Raw genomic sequence first — 15643 nt, 5'->3', positions numbered from 1 at the left:
AAAACATTAGCCTCTTAATACCTTACACATATTGTGCCATTCACCTGTCATACACAAACTTCAGCACTTCCCAGATGTGTGTAGGTGTATGATATAATGTATAAAAAAGTAACAATAACAGGGGGTAAGAAAATACAGTACCATTTTCTTTTGTGTTCTTTGTTGAAATTTTACATCAAAAGAAAATTTCAAAATATGTCATATCCCTTAAAGATCTTGCTGTCACAACCAACCCGCTTCCATACATTCCAAACAATACAAAAAAAAAGGGATTTTGACGTAGGAGCAGTTCCCAATTTCATGTTGGTATGAAATTAAATAAATTTTGCAAGACATGACCATTAAGAACATACACATATGTTAATGAATGCATTTATCTTTATCATTTGTTTGAAAATAACAAAAAAATGTTTCATGTTGTCTTGTTGGAAAATATATTAAAAACTAAGAATTGGATGTTTCTAGACATGTTGTCCTGTTGGAAAAATTATATAAAAAAACTAAGAACTGGATGTGTCTGGGTTATCAAAATAAATAGCAAACATGAACTTACCTTTGGAAGTGAACATCTGTGATGTGCCAGGAGTAATGTCACCAAATTCTCTGTTTAATAAAGAGTCTTCTTGTTCAGTGCTAAAGAAGTCCAATACCATAACCCACGAAGAAATATTAATAACTGTTACGAGGCTGTTGAAGTCCACATCAATGAAACGATTGGTCTGGCCATGAAATATAAAAAAGTAGTTTTTACATCATCAAGGTTTAATCACATTTTTGTCAATCTTGCTGATTTACTACAGCTATTGTATTTGGTTATAGTGTTAAATGTTAATTAATACTTGACCTTTGCATTGCTCTACTACATACTCTACTTTGATGTTCTATTATTATCATTTTAATATTATTATTATTATTATTAATAATCTTGCCTTACTGTTCTTCTACATATTTCACCTACATTCTTAATCAGCTGATATGTATACATACAGTGGCACCTCATTTTAGATTACTGGAATCCACTGCTCTTAAGGTATTCCAAAGGCAAAGGAATCAAAATAACATTAGATTCTATAAGCAGAAAAATCTGGTAGGGGAGAGTAACAGAAGCTGAAATGAGCAGGACCAATGTACAGCCATCTAAACCCAAAGCCAGGTTTCCATTCTTGCCAAGGTGACTGGTGCATTGGTGCATCAAACCCTGAACTAATTGGCCATACTTTTGCATACTGAACATATTGAACAAATCTGCATATAAAGACTATCATGAACTGACTTCTTTTAAAGAGACTTATTGATGTGTCACCAGATTCTCTATTTCCCATAAAATTTCAAAATATCAACTTAAACTAAAATTTACAATCACAACTACATGGGACTTCGTATGCTAAACAGCAAAGTAACAATAGCAAACTACGTATTATACATTCCTAAATGGTATTTCTATGTAGTATTTTTAACTTATAACACTGCCTGTATATTCCTAAGCCACAAAGAATCCTCTGATATATTATGATTTTTTTGTTAGGCAAACTTTCAGGATTCTTTGGATAAATTACTTGAACTGAATCATAAGTTTAAGGTGCAGATTAGGTTAGGTTGCAAATTATATAGAATTACCATAAAGGCCATGCATATTGGCTGTCAGTTATCTTGAATGTTTATGTGAAGGCTATGATGTAGGCCCTTCTTACACATCAGATTTCACCATTTATCAAAAGATCACACACCAAAAGCATCTGATGAGGCCCTACTAATAAATTACACAAGTACAGAGTTAAATCTATAGTTATGGTATATCATAATAACTATCCCCCAAAAATTGTTAAAAACAGTTCTTACCCCATCATATTTTGAATGAAACTCTGGGCACTTTTTATCAATTGTTGTCAGGGTTATGTTTACAAGAGTGGTGTCTGTTTTATGGCTAATGCGTTCTTCTCCTCCAGGAGTAGGTGATGGAGGAGGTGTTGCTGGACTCTTGTTACAAGGACCTCCACTGATACTGGTGGTAAGCGTGCTCTGAGTTGACAGACCTGAAACAATGTCATGAGGACAAGATAAATGCATTTTAATGGTAGAAATAAGTCTTAAATAGAATAGTATCCAACACCAAGTATAAAGTTAACATACCTCTTGCATGTTTCCTTGGAGGAATAATTGGTTTCTGAAGAGCTTTAAAATATGGTTTTTCCATTTTTAACTTGTCAGGAAGGGAAGAAGACAAATACTGGAGTGGGAAATGTGGTATAAATTCTGGGCAAGATGTGGAAATAAATTCTGGAATGTGATGGTCATGAAGAAAACTAATATGGGAGTGATGGTGACCTCTTCCATGAGAGTGGGCATCTGAAGAACCAGCTTGCGGAATTATGTCAGACCTCATGAGGAATCTGTGCTGAGAGTCAACATCTACTTGCAGGTCTTCCATCATTAAAGAACGAAGTGTTACCTTTAAAATAAAAAAGTGAAAATTATGTTACCAAACACTAACCCTCTCTCATGAATCAAGTGCATTTAACTTTAATGATCCTATATATTTGAGAAAATTTAAATTATCATTCAAAAGTAAATTTACAATTACAATATAACAACATGAACTGGTAATTTAAAAAGTATCTCTTTCAGAAATTTCTGTAAATCCAAAGCTGGCTAGATAAATTCCAAACTACTGTGGTTATTTCATAAAACCTGACTTACTCCTGAATTTCGTTAAATTTTCCTTACTGTCCTTATAATAGGAAAGAAAATGTCCTTACATATCAAAATATCATCCTCAGTACATCAAATATAAATTCCTATTTTTTAGTACAAAAGAGGGGATCATGCACGAGTACCCGAATGGCACCATGTATACAGCATTAAAACTTCTTTGCAATATCACTTGGTCTCCAGCTGCTTTACTTTCACTGTCATCTTTTCACTTTGATCCCTTCCCACTCAGCTATTAAACCTTTATTACATACACTATTGCGTTTCAACTTTCACTGATCACTTAGGTCTTCCTTCATTATAAAACAGTGCCTATATCATTGGAAACATTCCTTCACTTAAAGGCATTTGAAAACATCCCTTTGTGCTGTCAAAGCTTGCAGTAAACCTCCATTCTGATGAAAAATAGATTATTTAATTTATTGTTCAGCATAGGACCATATTCTAATAACCCTTCTTTGTTCGCTAAATCTGAAGCCACTTAGTAGGTAAGATTTCTTTAGGGGGTGACTCCTTTAGGGAGATTATCACTCATATCAAAGCCCAATGGAGAGATATTAACTGCTTGTCTTTTTTCCCTTTACCAACATTTTTTTCTCAATAGTAACTTGTTTCTTCATACCAAGCCACTGAAAGTACGTAATTTATTTCTTGTACAATATTTTTGGTCTAAACTATTATTGTAGCTTTCCTTATTACCATACCTGTCCTATGTACAATCCCTTCTACCTATACTAATGTAATGCACCACCGAATTTACTCTAGTTCTAATATGTGGAGTCTAACACTGCTTAAGAATTAGCCTGTGATCTTGGCTGGTGGGTTCGAGGCTTCAGTATATTCAAGTGGGATAGAAAAATGCAAAGTCCAGTTTACCATTCATGACATGAGACTAGAATTCTAGTGTTAGGTGTGCTGGAGAATTTTTCAGAAAAAAAACTTCTGACCTTTAGATCAAAGGAATTTTGCATTGAGAAATACTCAATAATTACTGTATTTTCTTATTATTTTTGAGACTTGATTACATTTTCATGATAAAACTATTAAAATAGTCACGTATAAGCATTTTAGAGGATTTTTTTTTTGGTGTTTGAACTATCAAAATACTAGGTGGTTAAAAAAGTTTAAGAGGGGCATCAATTATTCAAGGATTTTAGCTATTCATGGGGGGAGGTTGTGGTATGCATCCCCAGCAAATCCTGGGGGTTGACTCTATAGGGTGACTGAGTTTCTAATACTTTTCATTGTTTAAAGGGTCCAAGGGTTACTAACCCTCAGCAAAGACAGATACACCTCATTCATGTATGAGTGCTTGCAATTTTGCCTCCAAAACATTTTCAATTAACATGGCCCAGTTTGAGAGCTTAGATGCTGAGTTACAAGGCAAAAGACCAACCATTCTAAAAAGCAGAACAAAATTATTTTTAAAAATATATAAAACCTGTACTAAAAAATCACACACATAAAAACTTATTGAAAATCTTAGTATTCAGAAACTTCGCACAACACGATAATATGTACTGCAACGAAATCACTAACGAATTTACGTTACTAAATGAAATCGTTGGAGCGAACGAATGCCGAATGCGTACGGTAAAGTTTCGGGTGCGAAGTGGCCGAGCTAAAGCACGCCAACACGTAGTACGTATGTATAGAAGATGCATGATGGGAGGGATGCTGTCCAATCAGAGAGAAGGATCTCATGGCTTGGCTGGCATCAGGAACCAATGGGAGAGCAGGAGGATGGTGGCGAGTCTACGATAACTAAGATGGCGGCGTGCGGCGCGAGTTTCAAAATTGTTATGGGGCGAATCTCGGACTTTCAGAAACCTTTCGTATCTTGAAAACTTTTCGTATGTAGAGCAGTAAAATTTTTCGTCTTTGCTTTCGTAACTTGGATTTTTCGTAAGTTGAGCCTTTCTTATCTCGAGGTACTACTGTATATATACATATATACATATATACATACATACATATATATATATATATATCTATCTATATATATATATATATATATATATATATATATATATAATTTATATATATATATATATTATATATATATATACAGGCGGTCCCCGGGTTACGACGGTTCCGGCTTACGACGGTTCCGGCTTACGACGTTCTGAGGTTACGACGCTTTTTCTTAAATATTCAATGGAAAAATCCGTCCTGGGTTACGACGCTTGTTCCGAGGTTACGACGCTGACGCTTCCGACGCTCCGAGTTAACGACGCTTTTAAAAAACGCATACTATGATAAAAATCCTTTATAGTTTAGCACAGTATATTAATAAAAATAAGTTTCTGGTTAGATTACAACAAAAATTTTGAGATTATGATGATTTTCAACACTTTTTATGTTGTATTTTTCTATGTTTTTTAGTGACGCCTCATATGCGGAACTAGTTTCCGAGCGAATGAATACATACTAGTTTACATATAACAGTCCAAAAGCGCAAATAATGAAAAAATCATTGCTTGTTTCCAGTAATAATAACAAAAAGAAGTTTCTGGTTAGATTACAACGCAAATTCCAAGTATCCAAAGAGAGATATTATCCAGTAATTTGATCAGAGAGAGAGAGAGAGAAGAGAGAGAGAGAGAAGGAGAGAGAGAGAGATAGAGAGAGAGACGAGAGAGAGAGCGTCTTCCGACGCTCCGAGTTAAGGACAGAGAAGTGTTCGTTTCGTTAAACGGCCTCTGACTCATGCCAGTAAATGTTTTGTTGATACTAATAATATAAGCCTATTTAAAGATACGTTTACTTTAATTAGTCTATATGATACGTAAATAGTAATCAACTGTTCTTGTAGCCCTCAATATTTGGCAAAATCGAAGTATCCAAAGAGAGACATTATCCAGTACGTAATTTGATCAGAGAGAGAGAGAGAGAGAGAGAGAGAGACGCTTTGGCAACAATGGTCTCGGGGGTTTTTATAGCTTCCTTCTGCTTGATGATCGTGGATATTGTAGAAGGATTTCGACCATACTCGTTTGCCAAATCGACGATACGAACGCCACGTTCATGCTTTGCTATAATTTCATGTTTTGCTTCCATCGAAATCATTTTCTTGGGTTTTTTCTTATCACCTGCTTTGTCTTTAGCTTTGAGACCCATGGTTAATAATAAAATAGACAAAATAACACGAAAAATAGGCGCAAATACAACGAACTAAACAACGACGTGTTAACATGCAGCACCAACAAACAAACAGACTGAACGCCATTTATCGGTCGCCTATACAACTAACACTCATCGCAAAATCGTATCTCAAATATTTCGTTGTATATCAAAGCTTGTATTTTCGCAAATTTTCTGTTATATCTCAAAACATTCGTATATTAGGGCAATCGTATGTCAAGTTTCCAATGTAATTTGATCAGAGAGAGAGAGAGAGAGAGAGAGAGGAGAGAGAGAGGAGAGAGAGAGACGAGAGAGAGAGAGAGAGAGAGAGAGAGAAGGAGAAGAGAGAGGAGAGACGCTTTGGCAACAATGGTCTCGGGGATTGACGTAACGTTTATTTTCTGAACAGATAGGACAGAGAAGTGTTCGTTTCATTAAACGGCCTCTGACTCATGGCAGGAAATGTTTTGTTGATACTAATATATAAGCCTATTTAAAGATACATTTACTTTAATTACTCTATATGATACGTAAATAGTAATCAGCTGTTCTTGTAGCCCTCAAGATTTTGCAAAATCACTCCAGGTTGTACATAAAACTTCAAGAATGTAGTGTCACCAGAGGATTACAATAGTTTTTACCTTCAAGAACCAGCATTCTTTTATGAAAATAACTCCAGGTTGTACATAAAACTACAGGAAACAACATGTAGTGTAACCAAAGGATTACAAGTAAGGTTTTTATAACTTTTTATTAGTTTAAGACATATTTCCAAGCGTCGTTCCGGCTTACGACGATTTTCGGCTTACGACGCGTCTCAAGAACGGAACCCCCGTCGTAAGCCGGGGACTGCCTGTATATATACAGTGGTACCTCGAGATACAAAAGGCTCAACTTACAAAAAACTCGAGATACAAAAGCCAATGCAAAAAATTTAATGGCTCTACATACGAAAAGTTTTCAAGATACGAAAGGTTTCTGAAAGTCCGAGATTCGCCCAGATAACAATTTTGAAACTCGCGCCGCCATCTTAGTACTAGTAGACTCGCCACCATCCTCCTGCTCTCCCATTGGTTCCTGATGATAGTCACCGCCAAGAGATCCTTCTCTCCTATTGGACAGCATCCCTCCCATCATGCATCTTATACGTACGTGGTGGTGTACCTATCTAGGCCTCTACATACCAACATCTTTATCATACGCACACGGCATTCGTTCAGTCCGTTTTCGTTTAGTAACGTAAATTCGTTAGTGATTTCGTTGTTCTACTTTATCGTGTTGTGCGAGAACCTAATTAGTATATGTACTACATAACTTAATTACATACAGTATAGTCATGGGTCCCAAGAAAGTTGCTGAAGTTCACAGAAAGAAGAGAATGCTTTCTAAGGAGACAGAAATGGAGATAATAAAAAAGTATGAAGCTGGCTTGCGATTGAGTGTGATCGCTAAGGAATACGGCCAAAATCCGTCGACAATAGGCACCATCCTTAAGCAGAAGGAAGCCATCAAAGCAGCTACACCTTCCAAGGGCATGACTATTTTGTTCAATAAGAGGAGCCATGTGCATAATGAAATGGAAAGGCTGCTTCTTGTATGGATTGAGGACAAAGAAATCGATGGCGATACGATAACCGAGACGGCAATCTACCAGGAGGCCAGCGCTATTTTCGGCGATTTGATTGCCCAAGCCGAAGACGATGGCAGAGAGGGGGACATCAACGGCAATCCCAGTGTTCAAGGCTTCTCATGGGTGGTTCGAAAAATTCCGTAAAGGGACTGGCATCATTCGGTGGTGAAGAAATTGAAATTACGTAAAGTATAAAAAAAATCAAAAGAAATGTAAAAATAAAAAAAAAGACAAATTTTATTTTAAATTTTTTCGTAAAGTTAAGTGTTAGAGTTTTCTTAATGTGTTTTGTAAAGTTTAGTTTGTTTTTCTGACATTTTTTGTGTGTTTCGTAAAGTTAAGTGTAATTATCTGCTGTTTGTCCTCCTCCTCTGTCGCCACTTTCGGAGATAGCCTCACTCGAAAGGTAAGCTTCCACATTTTACGTACAGTATTTCTTGTATACCATGTACACTAATACACTTTATTTACAGGTTATTTTGCATTTTGTTACTAATTTAGGTATTGAATGGTCCAAATTGTTGTAGTATTTCATTGTTTATAGGTCAATTTGGCTTTATTATGAAATTTACTGGGGTGATTTTGGAGGGCTTGGAACAGATTAGCCATTTTACATGTAAAATGTGGTCCAAGATACGAAAAACTCATGATACAAAGGGCACCTCGGACCTCGGAACGGATTAATTTCGTATCTCGAGGTACTACTGTATATATATATATATATACATATACAGTAATACTTTGGGTTACGAACCGATTAGTATACGAATTTTTTAACTTACGAAGTGACGCCCTCATTCTGGAATACGAATTTCGCTTGGAATACGAATGCGCGAATTTCCATCATGGGAGGCCGCCTGATTTGTTTACATCGGATGAGCGTGGGATCTGCGAACGCATTTTTTTCGGCCAAAACTTAACGCCTGCTTTGTTTACATCGGATGAGCGTGGGATCTGCGAACGCATTTTTTCGGCCAAAACTTAACGAGGGTCACGTGACTTCCTCCTACGCATCCCTTGACCCTTTATAAACCATAACTCTTTCAATATCTCGCTGGCGGTAAGATTGAACGCATCTGTCCGTGATACGCTCTCAAATTTGCTTAGTGATTTGCGCACGTGTTGTGTTTCGGTGATAGTGCTTATACATTACTATTACCCAAATACTAAAGACAATGGCTCCCAAGATGACGAAGGCAAGCAGCAAGAAGGAAAGCATAAGAAAGAAGGAGATGATTACAGTCGAAATGAAGAAGGAAATTATCCAAATGCATGATAAAGGCGAGTGCGTGAAAGACATTGCAGCATTCTTCAAGCGGTCGCAATCAATGATCTGCACTATTTTGAAGAAAAAGGAAGAAATTAAAGCCAGTAAAGCATCAAAAGGTGTCACAGTATTGACGAAACAACGGCCTTATATTCTCGACGATGTAGAAAATTTGCTCATAGAAAAATATTTTTTCAAAATTGTGAAAGACAACATAGTGTTGCGTAAGCGTAAAATTAGTGATCGTAGTGAACGGTGCTCTCTAGAGAAAGAACCAGAAAGTCTTCCAGAAGTGTTCACGGAGGGAGATTTCAAGCCCCCCTCTCCTCCGCCCTAACCCTCTCCTCACCCTTCCCCTCCTCCCGTCTCCGTCAAGCCAGCAGCCACACTCGCCAAAGGTAAAGTTCAGGTTTTACTGTGCATGCGTATTAAATCTAGTGTTTATATTTAATTTCATTCTTCAATCTTATAATTTTATGTAATTCCTACACGAATTTTCAACCTTAGTGAACAAAAATAAATGGAAAAATATGAATTGAAATGGTTATTCATGGTCGGGTGGAACGCATTATTTGCTTTTTATAACATTCTTATGGGAAAATCCATTTGGGTTACGAATTTTTTAGGTTACGAAGCAGGTTCTGGAACGGATTAAATTCGTAACCCAAGGTATTACTGTATATATATATATATATATATATATATATAATATAATAATATATAATATATAATATATATATATATAGATATATATAATATTATTATATATTATTTATTATATATCTATATATATATATATATATAATATATATATATACAGGCGGTCCCCGGGTACGACGGCTCTGGCTTACGACGTTCCGAGGTTACGACGCTTTTTCTTAAATATTCATTGAAAAATCTGCCCTGGGTTACGACGTTTGTTCCAACGCTGACGCTTCCGACGCTCCGAGTTAACGACGCTTTTGAAAAACGCATACTATGATAAAAATCCTTTATAGTTTAGCACAGTATATTAATAAAAATAAGTTTCTGGTTAGATTACAACAAAAATTTTGAGGTTATGATGATTTTCGACACTTTTTATGTCGTATTTTTCAATGTTTTTTAGTGACGCCTCATATGCGGAACTAGTTTCTGAGCAAATGAATACATACTAGCTTGCGATGCGCAAAGTTTACATATAACAGTCCAAAAGCGCAAATAATGAAAAAATCATTGCTTGTTTCCAGTAATAATAACAAAACAAAGTTTCTGGTTAGATTACAACGCAAATTCCAAGTATCCAAAGAGAGACAATATCCAGTAATTTGATCAGAGAGAGAGAGAGAGATAGAGAGAGAGGGAGTAGGAGGAAAGAGAGGAGAGAGAGAGAGAGAGACGAGAGAGAGATGAGAGGGAGGAGAGAGAGCGAGAGGTGTCTTCCGACGCTCCGAGTTAAGGACAGAGAAGTGTTCGTTTCATTAAACGGCCTCTGACTCATGCCAGTAAATGTTTTGTTGATACTAATAATATAAGCCTATTTAAAGATACGTTTACTTTAATTAGTCTATATGATACGTAAATAGTAATCATCTGTTCTTGTAGCCCTCAAGATTCGGCAAAATCAAAGTATCCAAAGAGAGACATTATCCAGTACACTGGAACCTTGACATCCGAATTTAATTTGTTCCGTTACCATCGTCGTATATCAAAACAGTTGTATCTCAAAGCATTTTTTCCCATTAAAAATAATGTAATATGTATTAATCCATTCTAACGCTATGAAACCACACCTAAACACAGCTAAATTACATATAATATACACAATTTATACACAAATAAACGAGTAATAACACACAATGATAAAATAACATAGCAATGTGATAAATGATAATAAATGTTAATAAAATCAATTAAAAAAAAGAAAGGAATTTTACTTACCACAACGAAAGATGACGTGAGGCCAGCAGGGGGAGGAGGTAGGGAAGGGTGGCAGGGAACGATTTGTTCTCTTTTTATTTACATATGTACACTAATAACTACGTAATAAACACAAATGGAATAACATTGCTAAACTAATTTTTATTTATTTTTTTAATCAGTTCGTAGTTTAGAAATAATGGTGATGCCTTTGGAAGGTTTTTATAGCCTCCTTCTGCTTGATGATCGTGGATATTGTAGAAGGATTTCGACCATACTCGTTTGCCAAATCGACGATACGAACGCCACGTTCATGCTTTGCTATAATTTCATGTTTTGCTTCCATCGAAATCATTTTCTTGGGTTTTTTCTTATCACCTGCTTTGTCTTTAGCTTTGAGACCCATGGTTAATAATGAAATAGACAAAACACGAAAAATAGGCGCAAATACAACGAACTAAACAACGACGTGTTAACATGCAGCACCAACAAACAAACAGACTGAACGCCATTTATCGGTCGCCTATACAACTAACACTCATCGCAAAATCGTATCTCAAATATTTCGTTGTATATCAAAGCTTATATTTTCGCAAATTTTTTGTTGTATCTCAAAACATTTGTATATTAGGGCAATCGTATGTCAAGGTTCCAGTGTAATTTGATCAGAGAGAGAGAGAGAGAGAGAGAGAGAGAGAGAGAGAGAGAGAGAGAGAGAGAGAGAGAGAGAGAGAGACGCCTTGGCAACAATGGTCTCGGGGATTGACGTAACGTTTATTTTCTGAACAGATAGGACAGAGAAGTGTTCGTTTCATTAAACGGCCTCTGACTCATGGCAGGAAATGTTTTGTTGATACTAATATATAAGCCTATTTAAAGATACGTTTACTTAATTAGTCTATATGATACGTAAATAGTAATCAGCTGTTCTTGTAGCCCTCAAGATTTGGCAAAATCACTCCAGGTTGTACATAAAACTTCAAGAATGTAGTGTCACCAGAGGATTACAATAGTTTTTACCTTCAAGAACCAGAATTGTTTTATGAAAATAACTCCAGGTTGTACATAAAACTACAGGAAACGACATGTAGTGTAACCAAAGGATTACAAGTAAGGTTTTTATAAGTCTGCAATTGAAAAACACTTTAATATGTTGCAAGTTATATTAATTCCAAAAAATCCCCTTACAATAGGATCACTTTTCAAATTTAAAGACAGACTCTGCCCAATATTGCAATCTTCAGTCGTATATAAATATACTTGCCCCAAATGTGATTTGGGGACTTACATGGGTTCGACTAAACGATTGCTAAAAGTCAGAGCTGATTCACATAATGGTGTCAGTCATCGTACTGGCTGCAGAGTGTCCAATCCAGAATTTTCAAATATCAGAAAGCATGCAAAAATTTGTAAAACCACCATCACTTATACTGATTTCTCTGTCTTGGGCCAAACAAGCCGTTTACACGAACTGCTTATATTAGAGTCGTTGTTTATTAAGCAGTTAGTACCCAAGTTGAACTCACACACCTCCTCTGTACAGTTGTATCTGGGTTGAACCGGCTTTCTTCGCTGCTTCTCCCTTCTCTCTGAATCACTCAGTCTTCAACTTTTTAGTCTAGCAGGTGCTTTTTAAATTGCTTTCATTTTATGTATGTTTTTTGTATATTTGTTGAGACTCAAAGTCAAAGTTATGTTTCATGTATTTTTAATTTGTGTTGTTTCTCTTTTAGCCTTGATGATGTAACTATGTGTTACGAAACGCGTCGGCAATAAATGTATTATCACCTGATGACCGGCTATCTCCTTGTCACCCTATCCTTCCATATGCTGTGGCCTGCTTTTGCCAACGTTTTCTGTCTTATATATATATTAAATTATATATATATATAATATATATATATTATATATATATATATATATATATATATATATATATATATATATATATATACATACACACACACACACACACACACACACATATATATATATACCTATATATATATATAAAATATAATATATTATATAAAATAATATCTATATATATATATATATATATATATATAATATATTATAATTTAGAAAACTGTGAATGGAGTTGCGACAAAGTTTATTTTAGCTTATTCCAAATCAATATAACTAGAACAAATAATTATCCTTTTATGCATATACATACCTGTGTGTTAGTCTTATATGTTTCACATGACTCATAGGTTGCATTAAGCTCTTCTAGTAGTAAATTAACTAATGGCTTTTCCTTCTCACCAACATCTCCTCGTAATTCTATACACATGCTTGGAACTGAAAATGAACCTGTTGAAAGAATTTAATTAATTTCTGATAAACAAATTTCTGGGCTCAGTTCGTGTCGCTGCGCAAAATATCCTTTAATCCATTATTTCTAAGGTAAATGAACTAACAAATACCAGAGAATAAACAAAATAAAGAAAAAGGTCAGTATAACTGACTCGCTCACCCTCCAAGAGGGCGTCGGTATGAACACTAGGGCGAGTGAGACCACTACCACGAACCTCTTGCCAATAGAAATCTCCCACAACAAAACCCCCACAAGAGGGGAGCCGACCCACAGAACGGGGCAGCAACTACTACTACTCCAACCCACGCTAGGGAGTGCCGCGCCTCTGGTGGCCATCCTTTAAGTTAGCGCAAACCCTACCAGACGTAATTTTTATCTCTGTGCTTTCGTGCCCCTTTTTTCGAGGATTTTGCTTACCAATGGAGCGTTCAGCCATCGCATCAGCTAAGTTAAGTATTCCGAAAGGTTCCTACTTAGTTTTTTCCTACCTTGAGTCAGTATTTGCTGTTTTTCAGGTATAAATGCTGATTCTCGGCCGGAAGCATGGCGGCATTGTTCTGCCTCGTGGTGGGTTCATTCTTGGTCTCCCATACCTAGAACCTTCCCTTTGATTTTACGTCTCTATTCCTGTTTATCTATATTATGTTAGGGGATCCAGCCTGCATTGGTTTATGTCATGCATGCATGTCTTTCTTTACCTTGCTTAGGCATTATCTCTTCTATCCAGACCCTAGCCATAGCTCTTAGTATCGGCCCCAGCTAGCTTTGAGTGGTAGACTTTCTCTCGGGTTAGTTGTACACTCCTGGATTTTTTCTCCTACTACTTTATTTCCCCTACTTTGATTTTGATTTAAGTATTTTATGTGATTTTATTTGATTTTGGTTAGCCTAGGGCGTCTGGTACGTTATCGTAGCCTAGGTTTATTATATCATGGTCCCCATTAGTTTTGTTGCTTCCTTTTATCAGTTTTGTTGCATCTACCATGGCATCTCGCTGATCAGTTTGGTTGCATTACCCTAGGCTATAGATTTCGTTGTTTTATCGTGTTACCGTTTCGTGGTCACCATGTGATCGCGATACAGCCAGACGCCCATCCAGTCACCCTGCCCTCCTCCCGCTCTCCCATAGAGCTGGGGGGAGGGAGGTCCGTCCTTGCTCGCTCCACCCGGGCCTGTCTCCCTCTCTCCCTACGCGGAGGGAGTAGGGGAGGCTGGACAGACACGTGACTGGGTTCGACCATGTCTCTCTGCTTCACGGTGCTTTGTTGTGACGAGGTAGGGGGATTGGCCTCCCCTCTCCTTTGTTGCTCCGTTGCCCCGCTGTTTGCTCGAGTTCTGTTTCGCCCTCTCGCCCCTTCCCGGATTGTCGATGCTCTATTTTCTTACCGGAGCTCCGTCGATCACGAGGGAGGGAGCTGGTTCCCCGCTTGCGGGCGGACCTCAGGCGTGCAATTGGTCTCATTTACCTAACCCTCCCGTCTCGTCGGTACAACGGGAGACGGATACCACCGCGATTTGGAATCATTTCCGGAATTTAGTGCTATTTTATGCTTAAGTTTATCATAAGTTTATTTTAAGCTATCATAAGTTTAATTTAAGCTAGCTTAAGCTGGGTCCCTCCCTTACCTCTGTTTTAGACACCGGATCACACCGGAGTTAAGCCTATTCAGGCGGTAGGGGAGGGGTTATGCCCAAAAATTTTTCACTCTCCGGCATGCATCGGAGTTCTAATTTAGCCTGTAAGTGATGTCTTTTATGGTACTCATGTATCCTTCCACTTACAGACCACCAACTGCGAGCATCCAGGATGCAACGCCATGCTCCAGGACCCCTGCGGGCATGAAGTCTGTAGGTCCCACGCTCCGTGTGCGACTCCGCATGGGAATCTGCAGGTCTGGTACCACGAGACCTGTACAATTTGTTATGATCTCGTGGGTCAGTTCTTAGACGGGGTAAGTATTTCCAACTGTATACATGAACTGTAAATACTGTACTAGATCTTAAGTTTAAGAGGATGGCTGTCCTGCTGTTCCCCGGCGGCAAGTCGACGGGGTACGTCGACCCGGCAGAAGCAGCCCCGACTATGGCAGCGATCCAGCAACAGATCGCTGCATCGATGAAGGAACCAGGCCAGGATATCTCGTCGGAAGTCACGACACTGGACTTAAACGTAGAACCAATGGTATGTGTTGACGACCTGTTGGTCGAGGTAGGTACGTTGGACGCCCAAGGGCTTCCCTTGGGCGCCACTGGATCTTCTTCTCCTGCTACTTCTCCGGCTTCTTTCCAAGGCTTTACAGGAGCTGAGCTCCATTATGCTTCACCTAGTGCTTCGGTTAAACCCAAAGTCAAGGGCCAAAGGGTACAGAAAACCCTTAAGAAGACGTCGTCGTCGTCCAAAAAGACTTCGTCGGCGTTATCATCTCGTAAGTCTCCGGCTACAAACCCCGGAGCAGAGAAGTCTAGAGCTTCTGCTTCAAGCTCGAAGTCCTCGAAGAGCAGGTCTTCCAAGGAAAGGCCCCGTACTCCGGCGGAGCCAGCGGTTTCTCCTCTTCCTTTGGTGCCTATGCCGAGTTATCCCTCCACCTCCGCATCAGCTCCGGCTTTGGATCCCAACGCTGGGTTGATGCAACAAATGGGAGACTTGGTTGGCTCGTTGAGGAATAGCATGGAGCAGATGTTCTCCCGGTTG

The 15643-nt window shown here is 37.9% G+C and overlaps 1 protein-coding gene across 4 annotated transcripts in view; it reads right to left on the bottom strand.

The window, feature by feature from the left end:
* The window catches only part of LOC135216276 (intermembrane lipid transfer protein VPS13D-like), a 999641-nt gene that overhangs the window by 640457 nt on the left and 343541 nt on the right, over positions 1-15643 (bottom strand). For all 4 annotated transcript variants that reach the window (XM_064251439.1, XM_064251442.1, XM_064251440.1 and 1 more), the window contains 4 exons: positions 12811-12947; positions 2131-2449; positions 1840-2033; positions 554-719 (listed from right to left, as the gene is read on the bottom strand). In XM_064251439.1, coding sequence (XP_064107509.1) covers positions 554-719; positions 1840-2033; positions 2131-2449; positions 12811-12947 — 816 coding nt within the window. The remainder of the gene's footprint in view (positions 1-553; positions 720-1839; positions 2034-2130; positions 2450-12810; positions 12948-15643) is intronic.

Source organism: Macrobrachium nipponense, chromosome 6 (genome assembly GCF_015104395.2).
Source record: "Macrobrachium nipponense isolate FS-2020 chromosome 6, ASM1510439v2, whole genome shotgun sequence".
NCBI classification, from domain to species: domain Eukaryota; kingdom Metazoa; phylum Arthropoda; class Malacostraca; order Decapoda; family Palaemonidae; genus Macrobrachium; species Macrobrachium nipponense.
Note: the sequence above shows the minus strand (reverse complement) of the source record. Positions and strands in the feature narration are given on the sequence as shown.